The 14629-nt window shown below is 43.6% G+C and overlaps 1 protein-coding gene across 4 annotated transcripts in view; it reads right to left on the bottom strand.

The window, feature by feature from the left end:
- Positions 1-14629, bottom strand: part of KIDINS220 (kinase D interacting substrate 220) — a 162111-nt gene that overhangs the window by 83623 nt on the left and 63859 nt on the right. For all 4 annotated transcript variants that reach the window (XM_077812560.1, XM_077812562.1, XM_077812563.1 and 1 more), the window contains one exon: positions 6808-6952. In XM_077812560.1, coding sequence (XP_077668686.1) covers positions 6808-6952 — 145 coding nt within the window. The remainder of the gene's footprint in view (positions 1-6807; positions 6953-14629) is intronic.

Below are 14629 nucleotides of genomic sequence, written 5' to 3'. Positions count from 1 at the left end.
CCAGTAGTTTTTAAAAAAGGTTAATACTATATTGCATCTCATTTCTATGCAATGGAAATACTGGCATTAGCAACTTGTCTACAAATGCAATTTTCTAAAAAAGCAATACCCTCTAATCTCATTAAAATCACAGTCATTCAGAGCCAAATGCTTTCGATGCTGGGACACATGTAATAAAGTGGGGAGGGAATCAAATCTGATCCATTTGGACAGTGAGGTACAATTGCCTTACATCAAAACAAAAATTAACAAGAACTTTAAAGTTGACTCAAACTTTTTCCAATTTTACCCCGTTGGTGAATCATACACTATGTCTACAACTTACAGTGGTGTGTGAAGTACAGACACAGCATGCCCACCTACAACAAGTATAAGTAGCAGTGTAGATGGTGGGCCACTGCTTAGGCAAGTACAGTAGACATATACTGTAAGTTTCTGGCATATGCTACATGGCTCTCTACACACCCAAGCGGTTCCTCCCCCATCTACACTACTATTTCCAGCAGTGTAGTGGTCTGTGGCCAGAGCAGGAAAACCCCTGGGTCAAGGCAGTGGGGAAAGGTGCCAACAGCTCCCCAAAGCTGGACCCTTTCCCTGCCACAACGAACTGCCCAAGCCTTTCCCCACCCCAGTGAAAGGCTCTAGCAGCGAGATCCTGTTGGAGCTTTTCCTCACCACTGGGAAAGGCTCCAGCAGAGGGGAAAGGCAGTGAGGAAAGGCCCTCCTCCACTGCCTACCCTCTGCCAGAGCCTTTCACTGCAGTGAGGACACAGCCTGGTTTTCAATGCAGCATGTAGCTACCCATACCCTACAGGCTGCTCCATACACAGACAAGACCATACAGAGAACATTTTACTGTGAAAAACTTTCTATTCTGAAAGGAGCAAATAGGTCCTTTCCATTACCACTTTTTTTAGTTGACAGAAATGCTATATTGATTTTATATTTGAAGTACAGTAAGTTGTAAAGGTAAGGAACTTCTCATACTTGTATCCAAAATTATATGTATATTTCATTCCATCGATCCAGAGCACAATCATTAGTTTCAATTTTCTCTGTACCCTCTTTGTATCCGAGGGAGGGGATGCATCAAGAGTGTCAGAGATTTTATGTTAATGGTGAAATGCAAAAGGCGAAATTACTTTGCATGCACTCTTTCTTACTGCTCTTTGATTGTTTCACATTTACAAATAATTTTACACCTTAGAAGTATCAGAAATACTGAAGTCTTGACTTTTGTTATTTTGGAGGATTTGAGAATTACAAAGGAATAGGTGACAGTTTAGAACAATTACCCAAACTACAGCTTTCCCAAAGCTACATGTGACATAGGAGTTGGAGGCAGTTTCTCACTGAGGTTTGAGTGCTCCTATGAATAGTCCTGACTAGATCTGATTGTCTTATGAATCTGTCAATGGAAAGGTAGGGCCTGGCTGTCAACAAATCCAAGGATACCACAATGAACTACATTTTCCATACAAGAATAAACATGGATTTTTTTACATTGAGTTGAAGACCCAATTTCGGGAAAAAAGAACGGGTCCTCTGAGTGGATGACAGCATTATTTTGTAAGACCAACCCTTGAACAGCCAATCACTGAGGTACAGGAATACTAAAACCGCCTCTCAATGAAGATAAGCAGCCACCACTGCTAAAACTTTTGAAAAAGCTCTCGGAGCCAAGGAAGCTCTAAAAGGGAGCAGCCAGTATTGAAAATGATCCTGGCCTATAACTAAAAGTATTTTTTGTGAGATGTGTGTATCACTACATGGAAATGTGTCTTCTAGGTGAAGGGCAAAAAACCAATCCCCTGAATTTAGAGAAGGAATTATAGCTGCCAGAGTCATCATCCTGAACTTCAGAGACTTTACAAATGTATTTAGTTGCCTCAAATCTAAAATTAGTCTTCACACTCTGTCTTTCTTTTTGCTACGAGGAAGTACCTTGAATAGAAATCCTTTCCCTTGTGTTGAGCAGGGACAGGCTCCAGCACTCCTAAACGAAGGTGGGAGTGTGTTTCCTGACTCACTAAAAAGCTTATGAGAGAGATCCCTGAAGAGGGATGAAGAAAAGTGGTAGAAAGGAAGGAGGAAGGGAAAGTGGATGATGTAAGTCCAATGTTACAATCTTCAAGACCCATTTGTCTGTAAGAATCCATTCCCATGTATGCTGAAAATGGGAAAGTCAGTCTCCAGATGGTGAAGTAAAGACTGTGGAGGATTTGAACCCCCAATTAACTCATTGAAACTGGTGTTTTGATGCCGAGTATTTGGGCCAGGTGGATGAGTGGTTCTTTTCCTCTGGAATCTACATTTCTGTCTGAGGGGTTCAGTGGGTTTTTTGGAGCCTAGAGAATTGGATTGGACAAGATCTCTGAGTGGTTTGCTACCTACTAAATTTATTTGTAGGGGTGTAAATTCCTAGAAATCATAGTGTCCCTGGAGTCTTTTAAAGTATGTAGGGACTCATCTGTTGTCTCTAAAAACAACTTCAGACCATCAAAGGGGAGGTCTTCTACAGTGCTTTGGACCTCTCTGGGAAAGCTTGACAATTGGAGCCAGGATGCCCTGTGCATAAATACCACACTAGAGATGAAATGGGCTACAGCATCTGCTTCTTGAAGGGATGTCCTGGCCAGTAACTGTTCCTCAGCAACGATGGCCTGAAATTGCTTTCTTTGCTGTGGTAGAAGGTGCTCAATAAAAGCAGTAAATTTCACACAGGAAAGGTAATCGTATTTTGCCATGATTGCCTTGTAATTTGTGATCCAAAATTGTAGTGTTGCAGTTGAGTAAACTTCCATCCAAAAAGGTCCAGAAGCTTCTGGTCTTTGTCATTTGGGATTGGCTTGTTCATTCAGCACATCCACTACCAAAGATTTAGGTGGGAGGCAAGAGAATAAAAATTTGGAGTCCTTGGGGGGGACATCATATTTTCTTATCTCCCATTTACAAGTTGGTGGTACTGTTGCTGGGGTCTGCCAAACTATCTTCGCAGGATCCAAAAGTCCATCATTGATAGGTAACACAACTCTGGTCAATGTTGCCAACTGCAGAATGTCCAGCAGCTTACATTGTGGTTCCTTGACCTCACTGAGTGGTATCTGCAGATTTTTCACCACCCATTTTAGGAGGACCTGAAATTGCTGAAAATCTTCTGTCACAGACAGAGGTGGACACACAACCACCTCATCTGGAGAGGACGAGGATAGTGTAGTTTGAGGGGTAGCTTCCTTATCTGCTCTTACATTCTGTTCCTTAAATGTCTCCTCCTGAGGCATAGGCGGGGGGGGGGGGAGAGTTGTGTGTATCTATTGTCCCAGTGGGCAAGACTCAGAAACTTGGGAAATTGTTGGTTTGCTGCCAAGGGATCCCAGTATGGCCATTGTGGGGGGCCATGTAGGAGAAGAAATGGCATCCAAGACTGGTCCCCTGAAAGTCCTCTCCTCTGAAAGTCCTCTCTCTCTGTGCAGGTGTTTCAAAGAATGGGTTCCTGTATGGATGGGTAGGAGAGCCCTGCACCGAGATAGAGGAGACTAAAGGGAGGTCTCCATCATCATCCTCTATATCATCCAGAAGAGGAGGCCCAGCTGAAAATGTGATGAATCGGGTAGTACTAGAGACAGATGGGAGTCCGGTGATTGAGAGGGTCTTGGTAGCACAAGATACTCAGTACCCATAAGCAGTGGAGATTCTGGTTCACCTATCTCTGATAAATCCTCTGTGGACCTGAACTCTTGTTGTACCAAACAGAAAGGCAGTACTAATATGACAGTGTTTGTGTCTCTAGAAGTAGACAGTACTGAAGATTTAGAGCATTCTGAGGCAGGTGCCAACAGAGTAAGGGCCTTAGGCTTACACAGTACCAAGGAACCCATTTGGGGAGGCACCAGCAATAAGGATGAGTCTGATGGTACCAGTCTCAAAGAATGTTTCTCCTTGCCTTCTTTGACATATCTGGACAGTACTGAGGCTCGGTCACAGACGTGTTTCCTCTTGGAAGAGCTTAAGGGCTTTCCAGACATGCAGATACCGGAGGAGTCCTTTGTCGCTATGATACCAAGTCAAGAGGCTGAAGCTTCTGAGACCGTTGACCTACTGGGGGACTGAGGTCTTTAAGGAGCAGGCTCCTTATGAAGGGAGGTGCAGCTCCTCTTCTTCAAGAAGATCTCTGTAGCTTTCCCCTTACCAAGAGAGAGCTGAGGTGAGGTCAAAGGAGTTCTGGATCTACCCAGAGAGCAGTGTGCATACAGTGGTTCTTCTGACCTGGCTCTGAAGTGAGGAAAAGGGAGTGCTTCATCATTAGTAGCTTCAGTTTAAATCCTAAGCAAGGTAAAACTGGGAGATTAAGGACCAGACAGAAGTTACACTTCTGAGGAATGTGTGACTGCTGCTAACTAGGATGTCCTCCCAGCAAGTCAGCCAGTGTTTTAACCCCAGTGAGCCGGATATGCCCTTCCAAGGAAGGCAAGCCTCCTTAGAGGGGAGAGGAATAAATCTAATTCTCTCAACTACCAAACTAACCTAACTAGCAAGCAAACTATCTAAAATTAAATTAGCAACTAAAAGAAAAAACTTTTAGTGGAGGCGTGCTCGAGCACCATCTCAGGCTGAGGCAGCTGAGAAGAAAATAAGGGCAGTTCACTCATACAGCCCTATATAATCTCAGTGTAGGGCACATACACAAGCCAAATGGACGCTGCCAGTGCAAATCTCCATTTGACGGCATGTGGGGCACATGCAGACCTGGAGTGGAGCGCCCTTAAGGGCACTACTCTAAGAACAACATCTATTCACTTCTCAACTAAAGGCTGCAGCTCCAGGTTCTAGTCTTCAATGATGTTGTATTCCACTAGTCCTCTCAAAAATATGGGCATAAAAGCCAAGAATTAAGAATAATAAAAAACCTTTGAGGCCTTCTTTATACATCAAAAAAAACCACATTTTTTTGTTACTTTTGCCTTGCAGTTCACCTTAAGGTACTAGCTGTGTGATCATTTTTCATTACACCATATTGTACAATCTGGAAATATATTTAAATCATAGTATCAGAAAGGTAGCCATGCATCCGACGAAGTGGGTATTCACCCACGAAAGCTTATGCTCCAATAAGTCTGTTAATCTATAAGGTGCCACAGGACTCTTTGCCACTTTTAAATCATAGAATCAGATAAATGTAGGGCTGGAAGGGACCTTGAGAATTCATCAAGTCCAGCCCCCCGCACTGTGACAGGACAAGTAAACGTAGACTATCCTTGACAGGTGTTTGTCCAGCTTGTTTTTAAAAGCTTCCAATGACGGGAACCCAGGACCTCCCTTGGAAGCCTATTCCAAAGCTTAACTACCCTGATAGTTAGAAAGTTTTTCCTAATATCTAACCCAAAACTCCCTTGCTAAAGATTAAGCTCATTACTTCTTGTCCTAGCTTCAGGGGACATTCAGAACAATTGAGCACCATCCTTTTTATAACAGCTTTTAACATATTGGAAGACCGTTATCAGGTCCCCCCCCTCAGTCTTCTTTCCTCCAGATTAAACAGACACACTTTTTTTTAAACCTTTCCTCATATGTCAGATTTTCTAAATATTTTATCATTTTTATTGCTCTCCTCTGGATTCTTTCCAATTTGTCCACATCTTTCCTAAATTGAGGTGCCCAGAATTGGAGACAGAACTCGAGCAGGGGACTCACCAATACCTAGCAGAGCAGGACAATTACCTCCTGTGTCTTACAACACTCCTGTTAATACTCCCCGAGAATCATATTAGCCTTTTTTGCAGCTGCATCACATTGATGACTCATATTCAGTTTGTGGTCCCTATAACCCCCAGATCCTTTTCAGCAGTACTACCATCTGGACAGTTATTCCCCATTTTTTAGTTGTGCATTTGATTTTCCCTTTCTACATGAAATACTTTGCACTTGACTTTATTGAATTTCATCTTCCTGAATTCACACCAATTTTCCACCGTCATTTTGAATTTTCAACCTGTCCTCCAAAGTGCTTACAACCCCTCCCACTTGGTGTCATCTGCACATTTTATAAGCATACTCTCTAGTCCATTAACCAAGTCATTAATGAAAATACTGACTAGTACCCAAGACTGACTCCTGCAGGACTCCAGTAGATACGTCCTCCCAATTTGATCACACTATTGATAACTACCCTTAACCATTTGTGTACCCACCTTATAGTAATTTCATGTAGACCACGTTTCCCTAGCTTGCTTATGAGAATACCATGCTTCATGTCAAAAGTATAGTCTAAATGTATCGTACACATGGGAATACGTTTTCTAATAATTTCAGCAGGGTTTTAGCCCTCTGGCTCCCATTAACGTTAATGACCAACAACTAAACCCAGCACATGACTTTTTTTAAAAAGAAGATTTACAAAATGCTCAGGTTACATTTAAATTTCCAAGTGAACATTTAGTTTTGTTCTAGTTTTTGAGATATGAAGCCATTGAATCTCTTTTTGGCCACATCTGCTAGCATTCTAGGAAAGCATCTTACCTTAGAAATAGGATTTTTTAAAAAACACTTGGAAACAAATGCATGAATTTTGCCCTTCATATACATTACTCTTTCACCGACAACCTTTTAAATAGTTCCTCATACTAAGTATTTTGGAGTATCCCTAGCTTATTTTAAATTTTTACACAGTGCTTTTCTGTGATTTTTTTGTACTAATATTACAGAAAGTATGCACCTCAGTGTGTTGCACCATTCCTGAGAGCACACTACAATTCTGATCAATCACCACAACATACTGCTTAGAGTGCACAATGAACACGTCATACTCACCTGTCACAGAAACAATATTGAGTAATCTTCTCATGGTTTGAGGACTGATATCACTAAACCAGTCCTCTGTAACCAGAAGCTTGGTCAGATCAAAAGACATCTGGCGTGTAATAGTCCGCTGCATCTGTCGTCTTCGGTAAGTATCCTGACAAATAAAAAAAAACAAAATAATGATTAGTTTCTCCAAACTGTACATACCTGAAGGGCTTCTCATTTCAGGTTTTGTGCTTAAAAATATTCTAATTTTTACAAGTTCAGCCAAAGGCACAGATTTATTCTCAAATACAATGAAAATATTTTCACAGAAAAAAAAATGTTCTTTGGCTAAACTATATAATATTCAATACAAGCAACACAAGTTGTAAATTATTTCTAATAAGCCACATTACTATGCCTTACAAACAATAGCAGAGTTTTTTCACACCACAATTATGAATGACAAAATACAATGGTAAGTCGCAATATTTTGTACGAACACAACAATTTTTAACATTGATAAAACCACTTTTTAAATTAAGGCAAAAAAAACACAGAAGAGCATATCTTTGCTTTGGAGGAATCAAAAAATCCCCATTCATAGCCCTAGCATCTGTCACACAGAAACTGATATAGGAGGCAGTTGCTAAGCCAAGCCTCTTTGTGGTTGTTAGATATGACCCCCCCAGACCCCACCTGGGGTACAGATTGAACAAGAATTTGTATACTCTCTCTCCCTTTCAGGCATTGTAGAATCAAATTACTATAGATTAGATGGCTCCAACAATAACAGCTGTTAGGCAAGCTTGGTCAAACTTGACTAGAAAGTTCTGCTTCCATCCATTCTTTCATGTAGAGGTGGTCTTACAGAGCAACCCTACCCTTAAAATCTGTGGCAAAATCTTGATGTGAAGGGATTGGACGGAGAGAGGAATGATGACTGTCACAGCTAATTGACAATGATGCATTTAAACCATATCTAGATCTTCAGCAACAATTTGGCTTGCCCTGCTCCAGACCATGGAAATATCTCCAGCTAAAGCATTTACTTACAAACACATTTGGACCAGATCCATTGGGAGCTCCACAACCTCCAGAACTTTTATTATATTGAAAAAAACCTTCCTGGCCAGAGGTATTCTTTTAGGATTTTCTGGCCCAAAAAAACTCTGCCAAGGATTCATAATTTGCAAGTCACTTGGAATAGAGATTTAGATATGCAACTATCTCCAAATCAATGAAATTCAATTGTATCTAATGTTAAAAAAGCAACTATAGACATGAGACTATGGCTTATTCACCAAAAGCACTTTTTCAAATATACTGGTCCCCACACAGCTTAATAGTAATGGGCCTCATAAATGCTGGCCCCTGTTGAAAATGTAATTTCTTTGATGCTACATTAGCTCATGGGTTTTCGGAGTTCCCTTGTATCAAGAATTTTCTCGTATGAGATGGGTCAAAGGAACAGTCTGATATTGGATGCTAAATTGGAGCTAATCCCCTTAAGTTTCATTCTTCTATATATTTCTGCTATCTGGCAGTTATCTGGTAACAAGGTGGCATGCTTCCATCATGCAGCTTTGGTCACTAAAAAAATTAAACCTGAAAAAATGGAAAAGTTGATCTCCATCTAATACTGATGCCTGCCTCGGTGACATAGCTGACCTCACGGCTAACAAATGACTGGAATTCCGCAGGAAGAGAATGTCTGAAAAATTCCAAGCAATTTTGGCTGATTTTTTAGCAGTCTATGATAATGTAGACCCTGAAAACAGTTTTGTTGATTCCCCTCCCTTCCCTTTTTCCTAACTCTTTATTTACTTTGTGTAGTGTGATGAATCTGGTATTTTGATATATTTGTTGTATTTTGAAAAATTAATAAGTTATAAATATGAAAAAAACTGATATAGGAGGCAGAAGAGAGACAGCAACACAGTACCATGCTAGTAGTAGTAGTTTTTGCTTTTGTGGTTAAGGACATAAAAAGTCCCTTTCTTTCTTTGCAAATGGGATAGAAGGACTCTGCTCATGTGTGGGGAGCAGCGAAGGGAAGAAGTTACTCACTTTCTGCAGTAATGATGGTTCTTCAAGATGTGTCCCCCTCTGGGTGCTCCCCTGTAGATATGCTTGTGTCCCTGCACTGCTAATCGGAGAACTTTGATAGCAATGTCCGTTAGGCCCACACATGTGCTGTCTCTCCTTGTGCCCTGCCACGAGGCTAGCTAGCGCACACGGGCTGACCCTTCTCAGTTATTTCTCTACCCCCCGAGTCAGAGACAAAAATTTCAAAGTAGAGGGGAGGAGGGTGGGTTGTGGGGCACCCACAGGCACACACATCTCGAAGAACCATCGTCACTGAACAAGTTAATAACTACTTATTCTTTGAGTAGTCTCCCTATGGGTGCTCCAGTGTAGGTGACTTCTGAACAGTATCCCAGTGGAGGGCTGGGACTTCAGAGTCAGGTCAGTTACAGATGACCGTACTGTCACCACTCAACAGATTTCTGAGATAGGGACATTCCTGAAAAAGGCAGCGGATGAGGAGATAGACCTCGTGGAGAGTGTGCAAATACTCTGTAGCGGGGTCATGTTGTGAACCTGATAATAGCGTCTAATGCAGTTTGAGACCCATTTGGAGAGTATCTGGGCTCATATTGCTGAGCCCTTGGATCTTTCCGCAATAGAGAGGAAAAGCTTAGGAGACTTCCTAAAAGCCTTTGTCCTGTCTAGGTAGAAGGCTAGGGCTATTCTGACATCTGTAATATAGCCTCCCTGTTGTGGTGGTGAGGCTTGGGTAGAAAATTGGTCTGTGTGGAATGGGGAGGTTACCTTAGAGATGAATTTTGGATGTGGCCTGAGCATAACCTTGTTCCTAAAGAATAGTGTGTAGGGAGGAGCCATCAGAACCACTATTTGTCCTATTCTAGCCGAGGTGATTGCTATCAGGAAGGCCGTTTTCATTGAGAGGTGTGTAAGTGAACAGGTGGCCATGGGTTCGAAGGGAGGTCTAGGAGGCCTTTCAACACCAGGTTTAGATCCCATGTAGGGGTAGGATCCTGGGGTTGTGAGAAAAGCCAACTCAAGGAATCATTTAGTGGTTGGGTATGATAGCACTGAGTATCCCTCTACTTGTCGATGGAAGGCTGCTATAGCTGCTAAGTGGATCAGGAGAGAACTGAGAGACAGTCCCGATCTTTTTAGAGTCAGTATATAGTCTAGGATCTTTGGAAGAGTTGCAATGTCATGGAGATTTGTTGGGAAGTACACCAAATCCGGAACCTGGACCATTTCTGCAGGTAAGTAAGATTTGTCAAGGACTTTCTACTGTGTAGCAATACCTCTTGTACCTCCTTCAAGCAGGAGATCTTTATGCACTAACCATGAAGGAGCCACATCTTGAGGTGAAGAATCCCCAGACTAGGATGTAGAGTGCATCCTTCGTTCTGCGAGAGGAGGTACAGAGTGGAGTGGAAACAGATCTGTGGGCATGTCGAAAGTTGTGACAGGTAAGGGTACCAAGTCTGTCTTGGCCAAGTGGAAGCAATCAGTATGACGTGTGCTTCTTCTCTTTTTATTTTTAATAGGACTTTCAACAGTAAGGGAAACGGAGGAAAGATGCAGAAAAGTTCCCTGTCCCAGGGAAGAAGGAGATCATTGCACAAGGAGTGTTGCCCCATCCCTGATCTAGAGCAGTAACATGGATATTTCTTCTTCAGGTAAGTGGCAAACAGGTCTGTGGTTGGTGTCCCCCACCACCTGAATAGGTCATGGAGTACTGCTGGGTTTATCACCCATTTGTGGTCGTGTGGGAACTTGCGACTGACACTGTCCACTATCAAGTTTTGTGTGCTTGGAAGGTAAGCTGCTGCTAGCGTAACATTATGGGAGAAGCACCAGTTCCATAGTTTTATTGCTTCTGCATAGAGGGAAGGTGATCTGGCTCCCTTTTTTTGGTTTATGTAATACATACATGCTATGTTGTCTGTTAGGACTCTCGTGTGTGATCCCTTGATCAGCAGGAGGAAATGGGTACAGGCATTCCTGACCACCCTGAGCTCGAAGAGGATGTAAAGGGATATCTCCGTGGATGACCACTGGCCTTTTGTTGTGAGGTCATTTAGATGTGTGCCCCATCCTATGAGGTATGTGTCAGTGATGAGAAGCAATGACCAGGGGCAGAGTAAGAGCACTCTGGCCTACAAGTCAAGGTTGCAGCCTATGAATTCCAGGTGCTGCACTGGAGTGAGGGTTGATTTCTGGGCGTCGATCTATAGGCCCAGCTCTGTGAACAAGTGTATTGTGGATTTGGTGACTCAGCAAGCATCTTGAAAGGACCGGGCATGGAGGAGACAATCATCCAGGTAGAGGTAAATCATGATTCCTTGGGACCATAGGTGCACAGCCACTACTGAGAGGTCCTTGGAGAATACTCTCAGAGCTGATGATAGCCCAGAGGGGAGTACTCTGTACTGATAGTGGTCTTGTCCCAGGGTAAATCTAAGCAATCGTCTGTGGGATGATAGGATTGCGATATGGACGTAGGCATCCTGAAGGTCGAGGGCCGAAAACCAGTATCCCTGATCCAATGCTGGAATAATCATAGCTAGAGTGACTTTTTTGAATTTTTGAGCTTTGCTAAACTTGTTGAGTGCTCTGAGATCTAGCATGGGTCTCCAACCTCCCTTCCTCTTGGGTATTAGGAAATAGCAAGAGTAAAAACCTTTGCCTCATAGATGTTGAGGTACTGGTTCTATGGCTCCTAACTGGAGGAGACTATCTCTTGTTGTAGTAAACTCTCATAAGAGGGATAGGGAAGGGTTTTGTGGAGGGGTGAGGAAGGTAAAGTGGATGGAATACCCATTATGAACAATTTCCAGGATCCATCGGTCCAGTGTTATGTGTTCCCAAGTGCTGCGGAACATTCCAAGGCGGTAGGAAGAGTTGGTCAGCTGTAGCAGTTGGGGGGAGTGGTGTGTTGATGCCTCGACCAATACATCAAAATCTGTGTTTGGAAGTGGATGGTTGCAACATGGAAGAATATGGGCTAAATGGTTTACGCCCAGGTAACATAGATTTCTTTCTCTGAAGTTCGTAATTTGAAAAGTTTGAAAACTCGTGGTGATTAGGGGAGGTCCTGGACAATTGGAAAAAGGCAAATATAGTGCCCATCTTTTAAAAAGGGAAGAAGGAGAATCTGGGGAACTACAGACCAGTCAGCCTCACCTCTGTCCCTGGAAAAATCATGGCGCAGGTCCTCAAGGAATCCATTTTGAAGCACTTGGAGGAGAGGAAGGTGATCGGGAACAGTCAGCATGGATTCACCAAGGGCAAGTCATGCCTGACCAACCTGATTGCCTTGTATGATAACTGGCTCTATGGCTATGGGAAAGCGGTGAAAGTAAAATATCTTGACTTTAGCAAAACTTTTGATATGGTCTCCCACAGTATTCTTATCAGCAAGTTTAAAAAGTATGGATTGGATGAATGGACTATAAAGTGGATAGAAAGCTGGCTAGATTGTCGGGCTCAACAGGTAGTGATCAACTGCTCCATGTCTAGTTGGCAGCTGGTATCAAGCAGAGTGCCCCAGGGACAGTCCTCGGGCCGGTTTTGTTCAACATCTTTATCAGTAATCAGGATGATGGGATTAATTGCACCCTCAGCAAGTTCGCAGATGACACTAAGCTGCGGGGAAGAGGTAGATACGATGGAGGATAGGGATAGGGTGTAGAGTGACCTAGACAAATTGGAGGATTGGGCCAAAATAAATCTGATGAGGTTCAACAAGGACAAATGCAGAGTTCTGCACTTAGGAAGGAAGAATCCCATGCACAGCTACAGGCTGGGGACGGACTGGCTAAGCAGCAGTTCTGCAGAAAAGGACCTGGGGATTACAGTGTAAGAGAAGCTGGATATGAGTCAGTAGTGTGCCCTTTTTGCCAAGAAGGCCAATGGCATATTGGGCTGTATATTAGTAGAAGCATTGCCAGCAGATCGAGGGAAGTGATTATTCCCCTCTATTCAGCACTGGTGAGGCCACACATGGAGTACTGCATCCAATTTTGGTCCCCCCACTACAGAAGGGATGTGGACAAATTGGAAAGAGTCCAGTGGAGGGCAACAAAATGATTAGGGGGCTGAGGCACGTGAGTTACGAGGAGAGGCTAAGGGAACTGGGGTTATTTAGTCTGCAGAAGAGAAGAGTGAGGGGGGATTTTATAGCAGCCTTCAATTACTTGAAGGAGGGTTCCAAAGAGGATGGAGCTAGGCTGTTCTCAGTGGTGACAGATGACAGAACAAGAAGCAATGGTCTCAATTTGCAGTGGGGGAGGTCTAGGTTGGATATTAGGAAACACTATTTCACTAGGAGGGTAGTGAAGCACTGGAATGGGTTACCTAGGGAGGTGGTGGAATCTCCATCCTTAGAGATTAAGGCCTGGCTTGACAAAGCCTTGGCTGGGATGATTTAGTTGGTGTTGGTCCTGCTTTGAGTAGGAGATTGGACTGGATGACCTCCTGAGGTCTCTTCCAACCCTAATATTCTCTGATTCTATAATAGTGCTGAGTCGTGTACTGGGAGGTGTGTGATTTGTGTTGGGACTGCAGACTGAATTCTGTCTTTTGTCTGGGAGTGTAGATCCCTAACGAGTGGACAGTGGCCCTAGAATCTTTAATAGTATGAAGAGATGGATCCATCTTCTCCGAAGAGCCTGGTGCCTTGAAAGAGAAGGTCTTTGACAGTCAACTAGCTCTTTAGGGAAGTCTGAAAGATGTAACCACGGCACAGCCACATAACCACTACCATGAAAATGGACTGGGTCACTGTGCCAGCTGCACTGAAGGCAGACTTTAGTGCTGTTTTGCCTACTAGCTCTCCCTCCCGGATGCCAGCTTTGAACTGGTCGAGCTGTGACTCAGGAAGCTGATCAATAAAGTTGCTAAGTTTCCAATAGTTGACAGTCATATTTCGCCATTAAGGCTTGATAATTATTGATTCGGAACTGTACTGTGGCCAAGGAATAGGCTTTGATCCCAAAGAGGTCCAAGCGTTTCCAATCCCATTCATAGGGAATGGACCTCATTTGGTATTACAGCCCCAAGAGTTTAACGCATAGACGACAATGGAGTTGGGGGGAACCGAGGAGAAGAATTCCACCTCCCCACCCAGGCATAATTTTTTTTTCCCAGCCCACTTACAAATAGATGTCACCTGTGCAGAGGTCTGCCAGATGGTTTTTGAGGGGTTCAGGAGAGCCTCATTAATGGGAAGGGCTATTTTAGAGGATGAGGAGGAGTGTAATACATGAACTTTGTGATGGGTGTCCTTGACTTCCTCCAAGGGAATCTGCAGTGTATTTGCAACTCTCTTTGCCAAGTCCTGGAAAAGCTGGAAGACTTCAGCTAAGGACACTGGTGGAGGGATGATGGGCCTTATCTTGGGAGGAGGAAGATATGTTGGTCCTCCAAGTCACCTCTTCCTCAGTGCCACCCTCCTGTTCTTCCAAAATCTCCTCTGGAGGTTCCAAGATTCTGGATGCCATGGCCAAGGGGTCACGTCTCAGGGGTTCACGAGTAAAACTGGAAGCCCGAGAAACATGGGGGTGATATACAGCCCAGGGATCCCAGCATGGCCACTTGGGCAGTGGACTAAAGCAGGTGGTGGTTCCCATGTGGTAGTGGGGCTGTCTGAGGGTATGCTCGGGGGGCCTCTTGGTAGAGGGTACCATAGGGAGTATGAAAGGAATAGTGGGAAACGGCCTCCTCCGTCTTGCTGTCTGAGTCTGCACTGAAGAGGGGAGGTGTGTGGAGAAGACTTGGTGCTGAGGTCCCGGTGTCAAGAAGA

Source organism: Eretmochelys imbricata, chromosome 3 (assembly GCF_965152235.1).
Source record: "Eretmochelys imbricata isolate rEreImb1 chromosome 3, rEreImb1.hap1, whole genome shotgun sequence".
Taxonomy (NCBI): Eukaryota; Metazoa; Chordata; order Testudines; family Cheloniidae; genus Eretmochelys; species Eretmochelys imbricata.
This window is presented reverse-complemented; position numbering and strand designations above follow the sequence as displayed.